General features: G+C 44.0%; 1 protein-coding gene across 6 annotated transcripts in view; it reads right to left on the bottom strand.

Annotated features, from left to right (window-relative positions):
* Positions 1–15,262, bottom strand: part of pitpnm2 (phosphatidylinositol transfer protein, membrane-associated 2) — a 395,812-nt gene that overhangs the window by 188,061 nt on the left and 192,489 nt on the right. For all 6 annotated transcript variants that reach the window (XM_086011868.1, XM_086011869.1, XM_086011871.1 and 3 more), the window contains one exon: positions 3,902–4,067. In XM_086011868.1, the coding sequence (XP_085867994.1) occupies positions 3,902–3,979 (78 nt within the window). In that variant the 5' untranslated portion in view covers positions 3,980–4,067. The remainder of the gene's footprint in view (positions 1–3,901; positions 4,068–15,262) is intronic.

The raw sequence follows: 15,262 nt of genomic DNA, 5'->3' as shown, positions 1-15,262 counted from the left end.
TAGACAGGGGGATATTGAAGGGTATGGGGAGCAGGAGGACAGTGGGGTTAGACAGGGGGATATTGAAGGGTATGGGGAGCAGGAGGACAGTGGGATTAGACAGGGGGATATTGAAGGGTATGGGGAGCAGGAGGACAGTGGGGTTAGACAGGGGGGTATTGAAGGGTATGGGGAGCAGGAGGACAGTGGGGTTAGACAGGGGGGTATTGAAGGGTATGGGGAGCAGGAGGACAGTGGGGTTAGACAGGGGGATATTGAAGGGTATGGGGAGCAGGAGGACAGTGGGATTAGACAGGGGGATATTGAAGGGTATGGGGAGCAGGAGAGTGGGGTTAGACAGGGGGATATTGAAGGGTATGGGGAGCAGGAGGACAGTGGGGTTAGACAGGGGGATATTGAAGGGTATGGGGAGCAGGAGAGTGGGGTTAGACAGGGGGATATTGAAGGGTATGGGGAGCAGGAGGACAGTGGGGTTAGACAGGGGGATATTGAAGGGTATGGGGAGCAGGAGGACAGTGGGGTTAGACAGGGGGATATTGAAGGGTATGGGGAGCAGGAGGACAGTGGGGTTAGACAGGGGGATATTGAAGGGTATGGGGAGCAGGAGTACATTGGGGTTAGACAGGGGGGTATTGAAGGGTATGGGGAGCAGGAGTACATTGGGGTTAGACAGGGGGATATTGAAGGGTATGGGGAGCAGGAGGACAGTGGGATTAGACAGGGGGATATTGAAGGGTATGGGGAGCAGGAGGACAGTGGGGTTAGACAGGGGGATATTGAAGGGTATGGGGAGCAGGAGGACAGTGGGGTTAGACAGGGGGATATTGAAGGGTATGGGGAGCAGGAGGACAGTGGGGTTAGACAGGGGGGTATTGAAGGGTATGGGGAGCAGGAGAGTGGGGTTAGACAGGGGGCTATTGAAGGGTATGGGGAGCAGGAGGACAGTGGGATTAGACAGGGGGATATTGAAGGGTATGGGGAGCAGGAGAGTGGGGTAAATGTGCTCATGTGGAGAAAAACACCAGCACAGGCATGATGGGTCCAATGGTTTATTTCTGTAAATGTTGTGGAGGAAGTGACCATGGATGGAACCATATGAGCAGGGGAGAAGTCTTTAGAGGCTATATACAGGTAAGGAGAGAAAGAGGACCATAGTCAAATTGGTTGAGGCTTGGACCAGTACAGCCTCTGTGCTACAAGCGGTTTTAGCGGGCTTAAAAGTGGATAAATCCCCAGGCCCAGACGAGATGTATCCCAGGCTGTTGTGTGAGGGAAGGGTGGAGATTGCAGGGGCTCTGACACAAATTTTCAGAACCTCTCTGGCCACAGGGGAGGTGCCAGAGGACTGGAGGACAGCTAACGTAGTACCATTATTCAAGAAGGGTAGTAGGGATAAACCAGGGAATTACAGGCCAGTGAGCCTAACATCAGTGGTAGGGAAATTATTGGAAAAAATTCCGAGGGACAGAATTAGCCTCCACTTGGAGAGGCAGGGATTAATCAAGGATAGTCAGCATGGCTTTGTCAGGGGGAGATCATGTCTCACCAATTTGATTGAATTTTTCGAGGGGGTGACTAGGTGTGTGGATGAGGGTAGTGCAGTTGATGTAGTCTACATGGACTTCAGTAAGGCTTTTGACCAAGTCCCGCATGGGAGACTGGTCAAGAAGAGCCCATGGGATCCAGGGCAATTTGGCAGATTGGATCCAAAATTGGCTTAGTGGCAGGAGGCAGAGGGTGATGGCCAAAGTTTGTTTTTGTGACTGGAAGCCTGTGTCCAGTGGTGTACCGCAGGGATCGGTGCTGGGTCCTTTGCTGTTTGTAGTGTACATTATGATTTAGATATGAATGTAGGAGGTATGATCAGTAAGTTCGCAGGTGACACGAAAATTGGCGGAATGGTAAATAGCAAGGAGGGAAGCCTCAAGCTACAGGACGATATAGACAGGTTGGTCAGATGGGCAGAACAATGGCAAATGGAATTTAACCCTGAAAAGTGCGAGGTGATGCATTTTGGGAGGACTAACAAGGCAAGGGAATACACAATGAATGGTAGGACCCTAGGAAGGACAGAGGAACCTTGGTGTGCATGTACATAGATCCCTGAAGGCAGCAGGACAGGTAGATAAGGTGGTTAAAAAGGCATATGGGATACGTGCCTTCATTAGCCGAGGCATAGAATATAAGAGCAGGGAGATTATGATGGAGCTGTACAAAACGCTAGTTAGGCCACAGCTGGAATACTGTGTGCAGTTCTGGTCGCCACACGATAGGAAGGTTGTGATTGCACTGGAGAGGGTGCAGAGGAGATTCACCAGGATGTTACCTGGGCTGGAGCGCTTCAGCTATGAAGAGAGACTGGACAGGCTGGAGTTGTTTTCCTTAGAGCAGAGAAGGCTGAGGGGGGACCTGATTGAGGTGTATAAAATTATGAGGGGCATAGATAGGGTACATAGAAAGGAACTTTTCCCCTTAGTAGAGGGGTCAATAAACAGGGGGCATAGTTTCAAGGTAAGGGGCAGGAGGTTTAGAGGGGATTTGAGGAAAACGTTTTCACCCAGAGGGTGGTTGGAATCTGGAACTCACTGCCTGATATGGTGGTAGAGACAGGAACCCTCACAACATTCAAGAAGCATTTAGATGAGCACTTGAAACGCCATAGCATACAAGGCTACGGACCAAGTGCTGGAAAATGGAATTAGAATAGACAGGGCTTGATGGCCGGCGCAGACATGATGGGCCGAAGGGTCTCTTTCTGTGCTGTATAACTCTATTCACAGACCCTCACCCAGGTCTCTGCAGGTTTGGGGGTCGTGAGAGGACCTTCAACAGCAGCCCACTAAGATTTTCCCTCCCCCTGCTCCGGGGACATACCTGGCCTTTGCCCAGCACCTGGCCAGGCTCAAATGAGAAAGTCCTCGTAGCAAAGGCTCGAACTACCATCCCCCAGATTCGGAGCCCAATGTCACCATGCTGCACAAAGTTTCTTTAATATGGAGCACAATTCAATGTTATAGAGCAGATGCCCAACTATGCATGATTTCTGACGGTCTAATTCGAAGACTAGTAAGCCATATGGTGTAATTATATCTGACATTTGAGAAGCTGATTTAACTTGTACTTTAATAATATTCAATGAAAACGTGGAAGAGAGTAGAATTAAGCTTGGTGCACAAACGCTGCACACAGGATATTCAGTGTCCAGGTTTATTGGATTTTAAGCAAATGAAAGTCAAACATGGAAAAGCTGTCACCAGGATATTAAATATCAAAAATGATATGAATACATAACTTTAAGATAAAAAAGTCAAATTTTAAAAAATAAATTATGCAAATCATGCAGTGTCATCTATATGCAGAATATTTGAAAATAATTTACATTAGAAGCAACACTCTCCTTGGCTTTGGTAGCATAAGGTGTATAAATAGGATCCTGGCTTACTCGTAGCCCTATGCAAATATATGTCCTTTAATCTGCGAAAGCAATCTACAGCGGAACAACGCCTTCACTGACTGTCGGACTACTTTAGAATATTTTAAGAATATCTGCTTTATCGGTCAGCTTAATCGTGACTTCTGGTTCAAATGTCCAGCTATTTTACAAAGCTTACATTCAGAGAATTGACTTCTTTTGCAACATGCAGATACGGTTTAGATGATACCGCAACAGTCATTTTCTGTTATGCAAAAATAAATCTGTGTACAGGACTAAACTAGCACTGTGACACATGTGGAGATAGGGAACAGTTTTCTTGTAAATGTCATGCTGGGAAACATTCACCTTGCCGCACGGACCAGAACCACCGAACGTTTCCCAATCAGGAAAGAGGAACCGGTTAAATTATCAGTGGTCTCGTCTAATTTTAAGCCGGTTACAATCTCTGACCGATGTAGATCATACCTGAATCATGTAGAGTTGTGCGATACGATACTCCTCAACACTCATGGGGAGAGGGATGTGGTATTCCTTTATAAGCATTTTGTCTTGTGGAAAGTCTCTTCACAGTTTAAAAAATAACCCAACGGCTGCCAGCAAACCCTCAGGGCTTGTCATTCATTAGGTACACCTGAAGAGAGAAGGAAGAAACAGCAGCATGTTAAACACTATTCCAAGTAAATATTTATAATGTTCTTAATTCTATAGGTTGCATTACAACCCACACACCTTCATTTCCTTTGTGATCCATTGGCTAGAATTCTCAAAGCAGGGACATACTCCCACCCCCTTTACTCCATTCGTCTAATCCCTGGGCACTAGTCCTTGGTTTAACACAGCTAATCATTGTATTTTGAATAACCGCTAATGCTGAAAACTTATTGTTGGACTGTAGTTGCTGCCATGTAATTTCTCTCAAAATTTTCCACCTTGCAGAATCTGTTTTTCCTGCCAAGGTGCAGGCACCTTTTGTTCTTCATTGGTTACTCTGGAGTCTTAATGGACAAGCTTGTGCAAATTACAAATAAAAACAGAAACTGCTGGAAATACTCAGCAGGTCATACTGGCGAAGTTCTGATGAAAGGTCATCGAGCTGAAGCGTTAACACTGTTTCTCTCTCCACAGATGCTGCCTGACCTGCTGAGTATTTCCAGCATTTTCTGTTTTTATTTCAGATTTCCAGCATCTGCAGTATTTTGCTTTTGTATTTGTGAAAATTACAGGCAGGTTGACTATGATTTGCTTTGATGCACGTTAGTTGGAGTTCTGAGGAGAAACATTTAACGGTAACAGGAGGATAACGCATGACAAGACAGCAACAGAGAAGCACTCAAGCATCGTGACAGCGCAGCATCTCCCATCCTGCTAATAAAATAAAAACAACCCATAATATAGAATTACTAAACTTACTAAACACTTTACAATCTGAAGGTAATTGTCAAAATTAAGTTATTAAAATTGTCTATAATTCACATATTTCTAAGAAATTAGATGCCACAAAATGTATCCCCTTAACTTCCAGTACGGTTTTATTACTTTATCCATTCTATTTCACGCCCCAGTTAACAGCTAAATGGGTGAGTAAAAGCAACCTGTGGTGGTTCATCCAGGGATGATTCCTTCTCTCCCAGTGAGGAAATCCCTCGCCTCTCCAATCCCCCAGAGACCAGCCACACTAGGAGCTTGTTTGAGAGAGATACAATCTCTCACTCTGCCAATCTATGGAACTGCATTGTGGCTTCACTGCTGCTTTTGAGGGTGTCACTAAACACTCATCGCTCCCTCGCTTTCAGCAGTAAATGGCTGTGATTTAAACTCCAAACCCACTGGCCATCTGGTCGACATCAGCCATGGGGCTGCAGTTAGTGGGTTTAAAGTCTAGGGGGTCATTCCAAAGTATATTTATTATTAAAAAACCCTACAGAAAATCCTCGGATTTCATACCGTCAAAATAGTTGAGATTTTTAAATGTTGCATACTTACAGCATTGCTGCATAAGTTAGTGGTGGCACATTTAGAGAAATGGCATTATTTACCCAATTATTCAATGGTAACTGCAATATCAGAATCTGTGGAAAGCGCATCGCCCCTCAGCATCGATAGTTATACACACGGCCGTCTGCCGTCGAGTGCGGAATATGGTTAACAATTGCAGAAAATGTGATTACAACCGAGGAGCGATGACATACTGGAATTGTTCCGGATTTCTGGCCTTCCAATTCGGAAATTCCTTTAGAAGTCAGAACATCCAAGAAAGCTGCAAAACCAGGCCTCAAGGGACTCACTACTGCACAATGAGTGCGCAAAAAAATAACAGCCTTAATATCTTGTCTACATCATGCAACATGGCCAAGTGGTAAACCATCCAAAAATGCAAAACTTGTAATTAAATTTGAGGGATATCTAAAGTTCAATGCCACTGAACCATCAATAATATCACTGTACTGTAATCACAGATAAAGTACAGGCTGCAGGTGCAAACACTGCAGTCACAGGCTCAAATCATGCCTTCATGGTAAGAAGCCACAGTGACCTCACACACCCTTCATCATCACTACAACTAGAACTATTACTAGTACAACTAGAATTACTACGAGTACAACTAGAACTACTACAAGTGCAAATAGAGCTGCTACAAGCCGAACTCAAACCAGAACAACTACAACCAGAAACAACAGAAACTTCAGCTTCCATTTTTATAGCACCTTGACCATAAGAAAAGGTCCCACGGCACTTCACAGGAGGAAGGGAGAAACTGACGCCAAGCTAAAGAAAGAGGTTGACTGAAAGCTTGGCCCAAGAGATGGGTCTTCAACTAGAGTTTGGAGCTAGACTAAAATATTTAATATATGTGCCCTGTCATCAGTGCTGGAACAAATGGCGATACTGGGGTTTTGGTAATTGGGTATTAAAAATGTATTCCGTTAAGATTTCAGATAATTTCTGAGCATAGCTCCCATCCGAGCATTTTGTCCAGATCTTTCCCTACTTCAGTAACAAACTCCTGACCTATAGCCGGTACATTTTCCTTTCTAGAACGGTGATGCTCCCCCCCACTCTCGAACTACAGGGAGCTATAACTCCTTCCACCACAGCAACGAGGACAGCCCATTCCACCCAATATTACACAAAAAAAATACTGCGACAGCTGGAAACCAGAAACAGAGAGAGAAAATGTGGGAAACACTCAGCAGGATGGGCTCTGACCTGAAATGTTAACCCCACCTTCTGCTCTCCACAGATGCTGCCTGACCTGCTGCCTGTTTCCAGCATTTTCTCTGTTTATTCCACCCAATATTAATTGCTATTATCGTCCCATAAAGTAGACTAGGTGGCCTGGGAGGAATCCTGCTCTTCCGTCAATACAGAAAAGAATCCATTTAGGAGATTTGCTTTGGGACCTTTCAAAGATCCCATCAATTCCTTTTTCACCATTTTGGTGTGAATATATTTTTAGAAGTGTTGACATTTCTTTCAATACTCCCTGCTATGTTAACCTCATATTCTATCGTAGCTCTCCTGAGCAGTGTGCTCACCTCCCCTGACCAGTGTAAGCTCCTATACCATGTTTATATTTCTGTCGGCCCGGCCCCACTTTGCTGTCTGTACCTTTATATTCTCTTTCTTGTTCACATTCCCCCCATTGTTACAAACATTTGTTTTTTGTCCCTCTGTTACCCTCCTTCTAGTGGTCTCTGTTCAGTGCTGTGCGTGCCACATTTCTAAATTTGATCCAATTTTTTTCCATGATTTCCCTTTCTAACAGTGCAGCCCTGTCCAGTTTCCTGCACTGACCTCTGATCTCCAAACCTGCCTTTCTAGCTTCTATTCTGCTCACTCTCTATTCCATCCTTAGCCTAACCTTAACCTCCAGCAAATTGTGGTCACTAGTCCCTGACTTTCTCTACACTCTCCTGTTTGTTATGTTATATCAGGTCCAACAGTGACTGTGCTCGCGTGGGTTCCTAGATCAATTTCTAGTCTTCATATACAGCACTTGGCGCTATCCATTCCCCGCACTGCCTTGACTGATGGGTTTATTGTGCATTATTTCCCTGTGAGGTCATATCCTTATATTCCACACACGTACCAGCTGTATCAGCGTCCACACTTCAACTCTCATCTACCAGCCCCTGCCCTTGCTGAACAGTTTGTTTTTGATAATTTATTGCTTTTAATATGCAGTTTTTAAATCTAGACTGGTTCTTATTCAGGTTCTCCCACTCTCCTTTCTGTCCATGGCCCGACTGAGCTCTGTACCTCAACTCAAACTTCTCCAACTCCCTTCTTCTTGAGTTCAAAGTTCCCCTTCACTGATTCCCACTGAAGATCCCATTCACAGCCACCCGAAGCATCTTACACAGCCAAGCAGTTTATTCGCTCTCACTACCAAGAGGACTATTTAATGAAATAAAACGAGGACAAAAGCAAAATACTGGTGCTGGAAATCTGAAATAAAAACAGAAAATGCTGGAAACACTCAGCAGGTCAGGCAGAATCTGTGGAGAGAGAAACAGAGTTAACGTTTCAGGCCAATGATCTTTCACCAGTTCTGATGAACAGTCATCGATGCCACCTGACCTGCTGAATGTTTCCAGCATTTTCTGTATTTTAAAAACGAGAACCAAGCTGGATGAATGAGGGGAAATCCTGCATAGAAACATAGAAGATAGGAGCAGGAGTAGGCCATTCGGCCCTTCGAGCCTGCTCCGCCATTCAACGAGATCATGGCTGATCATCCAAACCCTAGCACCCGGTCCCTACACCAACAGCCATCCCACCCAAGCCCTATCCCCGTAACCCCACGTATTTAATCCCCCCTAACACTAAGGGTCAATTTTAATCACGGCCAATCAACCTAACCCGCACATCTTTGGACTGTGGGAGGAAACCGGAGCACCCGGAAAAAACCCACGCAAACACGGGGAGAATGTGCAAACTCCACACAGACAGTCACCCGAGGCCGGATTTGAACCCGGGTCCCTGGCGCTGTGAGGCAACAGTGCTAACCACTATGCCACCGTGCTGCCATCTGAATAATTAAAGCTCACAGAACTATCAACCAACTGTAGCAGTTATATATTTTTAAACCATGTAATAAATGACACATATTTGACATTATTCACAATCCTAAAATCAACACATTTTGGCTGGATCAAGGAGGTTCATTTAAAGATGCCATCAGGCTGCAAATAGCACCTTCAAAATGGATGTGCAGACGAGCAATGTGTTTTAATGCTCAGTTTCCTGGATGTTCACCAGGTCTCTGACAGTGATGTGGCACAGGGACAACAAAAACAAATCAATCCGATGCATTTTCATGAAAATGACATTTTTCCTATAGCTGCATTCATCATAGATCGTTTCATTAGCTGCGTATGAATTATGAATCACTGTGCGAGGTGTTAAAGTACAAATTGGAAGATGAAATGTCCTGCATTCTTCCAGTCTATTAACATATCTCAGTGACTTAATCATCATTATGGTCTGTTAAGGGCGCCACCACAATGACCTGTCCAGTCATCTCTCACCAGGTCTGCAATTCAGTCTAATTGCCCAGCTCAAATTTCAGAGAATTCGGAGTGCAGTAATTCAAAATAATAAATGTCATTGACTCAGCGGAGGCCGGTTTCCTGCATCACAAGTGTAAGCAAAAGGCAAATTCAAAAGCAGCAAAGTGAATGGTATCAGTACCAGCTCAACAATGATTAACCCAGCCCAGCATCATTCTAGCAACAAGCCCCCCACACAGGAACGCTAGCATAGTGGTTATGTTATTGGACTAGTAATCCAGAGGCCTGGATGAATGATCCGGAGACGTGAGTTCAAATCAGTTTATTAAATAAATCTGGAATATCTGTAATAAATGCTGGCCTTGCCATCGACACCCACATCGAATGTGGCCAGTGAAGATGAGCTCCCAATACCACTAAATACTAATCCAAGCCATATTACACCTGTGACCAGCTCATGTGAAAGCTGCTCACACTGATCTCGTGAGTCAAGATGCCCTTGTCAGGACCTGGGTTTCCATTGTAAAAATAAACCACTCAACTCAACCCAAGCCAGATCCCACTATCAGTGTAGTCAGCCATTTTCTAGCATCAGAGCTTCACACAGAGTGCATTCATGGTATTCATGTTGAGAAATCTTCAACATACAGGAAACTTTTTTTTATCCGGCACGAACGGGACCGACGTGGTGCCGGCTCATCAAAAATTCCGGCTAACCGAAAGCTATAGTAAAAGATACGGAGCTCTCCCTGTGCTTCAGAACAATGGCCACAAGTTGCAAGCATCTCTGTAGCTTAGCAACAGCTGCAGCCACACCCTTGCACAGCAACAAATGGAGGAAGGCAAGTAATAAAAGTTACCTGAACCTACTCCTGAATTTTGCCGGTTAACCGAGATTTCCGGTTATTTAGGTGCCGGTAAATGGAAAGTTTCCTGTAATATTACTTATGTGGCCTTTTCACAACTGGAATAAAAATAATCTGTGTATAGTCTTATAGCAACAATCTCACAGATCTTCTTTCAATTCCTGCCCAGCATTACTTTGGCTGCCGTCTTGAAAATCTCCAAAGCAGGGATTTTGCTAATATAATTTAAACCATTTAGAATGATGGAATATCCCAGCACAGAAACAGGCCATTTGGCCCATCATTATTCTTCAACAAATGTGCCATCTGGTCTAATCTTATTTCTCTGCTCGCTCCCTATACCCTTTCCATATCCCACCTCGTCTAATCCCACCCTCCTGCTCTCTCTTCATTCACTTTAATATTCCTCTTGCTCAAGCAACTATTAATTTCCTTTTAAAAGAATGCATGGACTCTGTTTCAACAATCGTCTGCAGCAGAGAATTCCACATTCTAACCATCCTCTGGCTAAAGAAACTTTTTCTGACCTCCCAATTACATTTTTATGATCATCTTACATTTGTGCCCCCTCATTACCATCTCGCCCACCTATGCAAACAAGCTATCACTATTTACCTCATCGTAACGCTTCATAATCTTGAAAAATCCCATTAACCTTTAACATTTTCATCTCTATTGAAAAAAGCCCCTCCTATCTTCTTAATTGCAACCCTTTAATCCTGGTAACATCCGTGTGACGCTGACTCCATCCCTCTCCACATCAACTGTCTGAGGCTGAACCACACCGTTCGCAACTATGGTGTTGTATTTGACCCCGAGATGAGCTTCCGACCACATATCCACCATTGTCAAGATCGCCTACATCCGCCTCTGTAACATTGTCCAACTCCACCCCTGCCTCAGCTCATCTGCTGCTGAAACCCTCATCCATCACTGTGTTACCTCTAGACTCGACTATTCCAACGCTCTCCTGGCCAACCTCCCATCTTCTACCTTCCATAAACTTTAGCTCATCCAAAACTCGGCTGCCCGTGTCCTAACTCGCACCAAGTCCCATTCACCCATCACCCGTGCTCGCTGACCTACATTGGCTCCCGGTTAAGCAACGCCTCGATTTAAAAATTTTCACTCGTTTTCAAATCCCTCCACGGCCTCGCCCCTCCCTATCTCTGTAACCTCCACCAGCCCTACAACCCTCTGAGATCTCTGCGCTCCTCCAATTCTGGCCTCTTGAGCATCCCCGATATTAATTGCTCCACCATGGGCAGCCATGCCTTCAGCTGCCGAGGCTCTAAGCTCTGGAATTCCTTCCCTAAACCTCTCCGCCTCTCTACCTCATTTTCCTCCTTTAAGACGCTCCTTAAAACCCGTCACCTGCCCATATATCTCCTTATGTGGCTCGGTGTCAAATTTTGTTTGATAACGCTCCTGTGAAGCACCTCGGGATGTTTTACTACATTAAAGGCTCTGCATAAATACAAGTTGATGTTGTTGTGAGTTCTACTTTGCACCTCCTATGTTTGAGTGCTCAATACTGTACACAATATTCCAGTAACTCCTTGCTTTTAAATTCTGTGCCTCAATATAAAACCAAGAATTCTATTTGCCTTTTTTATAGCTTTGTTGACCTGCACTACCATCTGTAATCACCTGTGCCTCTGCCAAACAAGGTCCCTCTGCTCCCCTACTCCATTTAAAACCTCACCATTTAAGTGCATTTCATTTCCTTAATTCTTACTTCAAAATGTATTACTTCACATTTTTCTGCTTTTAACTCATTTGCCACCCATCTGCCCATCCTACTTGAGCCCCAGGTATGAGACAGTTGGTCTAGTCCTTGGAGCAGCACCAATGATAACAGCAGCCTGATCACAGCATCCAGTTAGTTTTTGGTTGGTTATTTCGCCCTCCTCCAGCTGGGCAGAAAACTGCCGCCAGATCTCTGCCAATGTTGTCCAATAGTCAGCCACATGGAAACACAAACCAAGGCGACTGGCCCTCCAACTTGCTCTTTCTGTCTCGACTCAGTAATTCCCAATAACAGCAGTGGAGGTCAGTGACTTGCATTGTTCCGGTCTTTGGTACATGGCGGAGCTGGGTCACTTTGCTTTCTCTCAGCATCAATTTTGGAAAGTGATGAAAGTCTCGTCGAATCGGTGAATGAGTCTCTGCTGTTGTGGGTGATCTGATGGGAGAAGAGCCTGATCCTGGAAGCCCATATTGTATTGGAAGCAATATTGCAATGTATCATATACATGAAAGCTGGACAAAGTGAAATTATGGCCGCAACTTGCACTCAGCTTACACATTGTATTTGTTTTGCGTGGTTAGTCAAGAACCGCCTGTCAACATAACATTTAAAGTATACTCAAAGAATTTTTATCCACAAAAGATGCACCTCCTCAACTTCAAGCTTGAATGTTAAACTTCCAAGCCTCCATTTTCCTATAAAGGATTTTGATTTTGCGAGCAAGAGGGTGTGGAAAGGTGTGAGTTAGTCAGAAATAGGATTCATGTTTTTCAGGGCCTGCCATCTCATAGCTCGCGTGACAGCTACAGTAGCTGAATAATAATCTGATTCCTGACGCTCCATTCATCTATAGGCAGTTAATTCAACTTGAATCCAAGTTAGCTTGGCCAAAGCTTAAATCCCTTGTGTGATAGGAATTAATTCTCCAGATACAAGGGCAGTGAACAAATAGTCCATTGTGCTGAAAGAGCCACTGAATTAATGCCTTATATAAACAAGCAAGGTACTAAATTGAAGTGCGTAGATTCACTTAATAACAGCTCAATATAATATGCTCATACACCAAATCTTCTGCAATGTGCTTCAGGTCCCTGCATTCTGAAATTCTCCTCTCGAGTCAGAAGCCTCCATCCAGGACTTGAGCACATAAACTAGGCTGACACTAGTGCAGTGCTGAGGGAGAGTTGCATCATCAGAGTTGCCTTCTTCCACACAAGATCTTAAACCAAGGCCTGTTCAGGTAATGTTAAAGATCCCATGGCACTATTTGAAGAAGAGCAGGAGAGTTCTCCCAGTTTCCTGCTCAACATTCACCCTTCACCAACTCTAACAAAAAACAGATCAATTGACAATTCATCCCACTGCTGTCTATGGGATCTTACCATGTGCAAATTGCTGCCATGTTTGCCTAAATAACAAGTGACTGCACTTCAACAGTAATTCTTTGTTGTGAAGCACTTTAGGACATCCTGAGGCCATGAAAGGCTCCATATAAATTCAAGTTCTCTTGTTCCTTAAATCCTCCTGCCTTGCGATATCTCTTTGAACTTTCAAATGCACCCTCAAAACTTCTCTCTTCAACCGTTCCTACGTTTACCGCCCTAACGCCTGAAGAGTGTCCATTCTCTTGCTTGCCCTCCCTCTCCCCCATTGAAGTGCCTCAAGATATCTTGCTATATTAAATGTGCTATACAAGTGCTCGTTACTGCTGCTGGAATTGGTATGGCAATGAGGATTGTTGCTATCAGGCTGCTGTTACCAACGACCCTTTCTGTGTCTGCGACCCCACCCAGCAGCAACATGTCAAAAACTCCACAGCAGCCATAACGGGGATTTTTTTGTAAAGCAGGAATTAATTTGACAGACATTAGATTTTCTGCATTCAGGTGTAATCCTATCACTGGGAAACGCTCACAGCCTTTGTTTACTTTTCCCCACTCTTCCGGTTACAAGCCATTTCTCCTCTCCCCTCAGATACCATTCTTTGAACAGACAAATAGTTTTTTTAAAGTTTTCTCTTTGACAGAAGTGAGACGTTGTATGAAGATAAAACAGAGGTTAACGATGACAATGTATCTGGTTTAATATTATTCCAGAAAATGACTTTGCTCCATAACACTATTTGTGAACAGTGGTGCTGACAGAGAGCTGCACTCACAGAAAATTCACTCAATGTGACGCGGTTATCGGAAAAGGTCAATCAAATACTAGTAAGCATCTCAAAGGCAAGTGATTATTTTAACCTCTCGTCACTCACTGGTAAGGCTTCATTTAGAATATTGGGCAGAGTTGTGAGCACTCGATCTTCAAAAAGGAATTGACAGATTTGAGAGTCAGAGAAGAGTAACAAACATGACTTAGAGCTAGAAGTCCTTGGATGAGAGCAGGAAAGGTTTTATTGGCCAGGATGGTAGTGAAGTGGTTATTTTACTGGACTAGTAACCAGAGTCCTGGACTGATAATCTAGAGAATGGGAGTACAAATTCCAGAATTTGAGTTCTGTTTTTAACTTTCAAAGAGCCGAAACAGGCACGATGGGCCGAATGGCCTCCTTCTGTGCTGTATCATTCTATGATTCTAACTGATCTGGAGTGAAGATGAGCAGGCTAAGTGGGCCCCATGCATGGATAATGTAGATGCCGACAAGTTATTTAACTTCAACAGAACTCAATGATACAAGTCTGAAGAGAAACCAGAGGTGAGAAGAAGCCCCACTCCCATCGAGAGCAGTACACAGTGGAACAAACTTCCACAAAAGGCAGTGACGTAACATCAAATCAATTAATTTTAGTAAAGTGCTGAATAAATATTCCTTCTTAGGCCAATGCCAAGATCTGACTCAAGAGGGGCACGAAGACAGCCAGGCTTCCCACTCCTAATCACTGTCCAGGATCCTTGCTGCTAACGATTGGCTCGACTCTGATGCTGCCCTTACTTCAATCGCTTGCCAACACTCATCAGCGTTGCTCACATATGAAGAGTGAGGATTGAGTGATTTACTGGAGGATGGAGGTGCCTGTGGAACCATACACCAGCAAGAGTCGGAGCCTTGAGGAGAGGAAGGAACAGGTTACAAAAAAAGCAGGATTTACGTTTATAAAGCTATTTATCGAACACATCGTACATGGTTTGTGGAAGGAATGGGTTTAAGTGGCTGAAAAACTCTTTCTCGTTGCATATTTTATATGTTACATATTCTTAACACAGCTTTTCTAGATGGCATCTCTTCCTGATGTTCTTCAGCGAGTTTTTCCTTGATGTGTGAGAAAACATCAGTACATTTCTTGTGCTGAACTATAATCACAAAGTGGGTCAACCCATTCTGCTATTGAGGTGGGCATGAATTAGGAACACAACACTTCCTGAACAGAGCCATGGCACTCTTACAGCCGCCTTCACACTTTGATCAGTAGCTTTCGGCACTTGCGATATTTTAATCACTTGCGATATTTTATGGAGTATTTTTAATCAAAAGGCCAATAAAGCCACAATAAGTGAAGGTCAAACTAAATTATACATTCCACTAACAAGAAAAACTACAACTCAAAACGTGACAAAGCATCATTTTCATTTTTAGTCTCAATGTTAAAAAATGTTGCAGAATATATTTTTTGTCCATCTCCTGTAATGTCTGATGGTCTTTAAAGGTTAATGACTTCTCCCTCACTTAGTCTGGAACCAGCATGGTAGGTTTCAA

Source organism: Somniosus microcephalus, chromosome 19 (assembly GCF_052327205.1).
Source record: "Somniosus microcephalus isolate GS21.2 chromosome 19, FLI_Smic_1.0, whole genome shotgun sequence".
NCBI lineage: Eukaryota > Metazoa > Chordata > Chondrichthyes > Squaliformes > Somniosidae > Somniosus > Somniosus microcephalus.
This window is presented reverse-complemented; position numbering and strand designations above follow the sequence as displayed.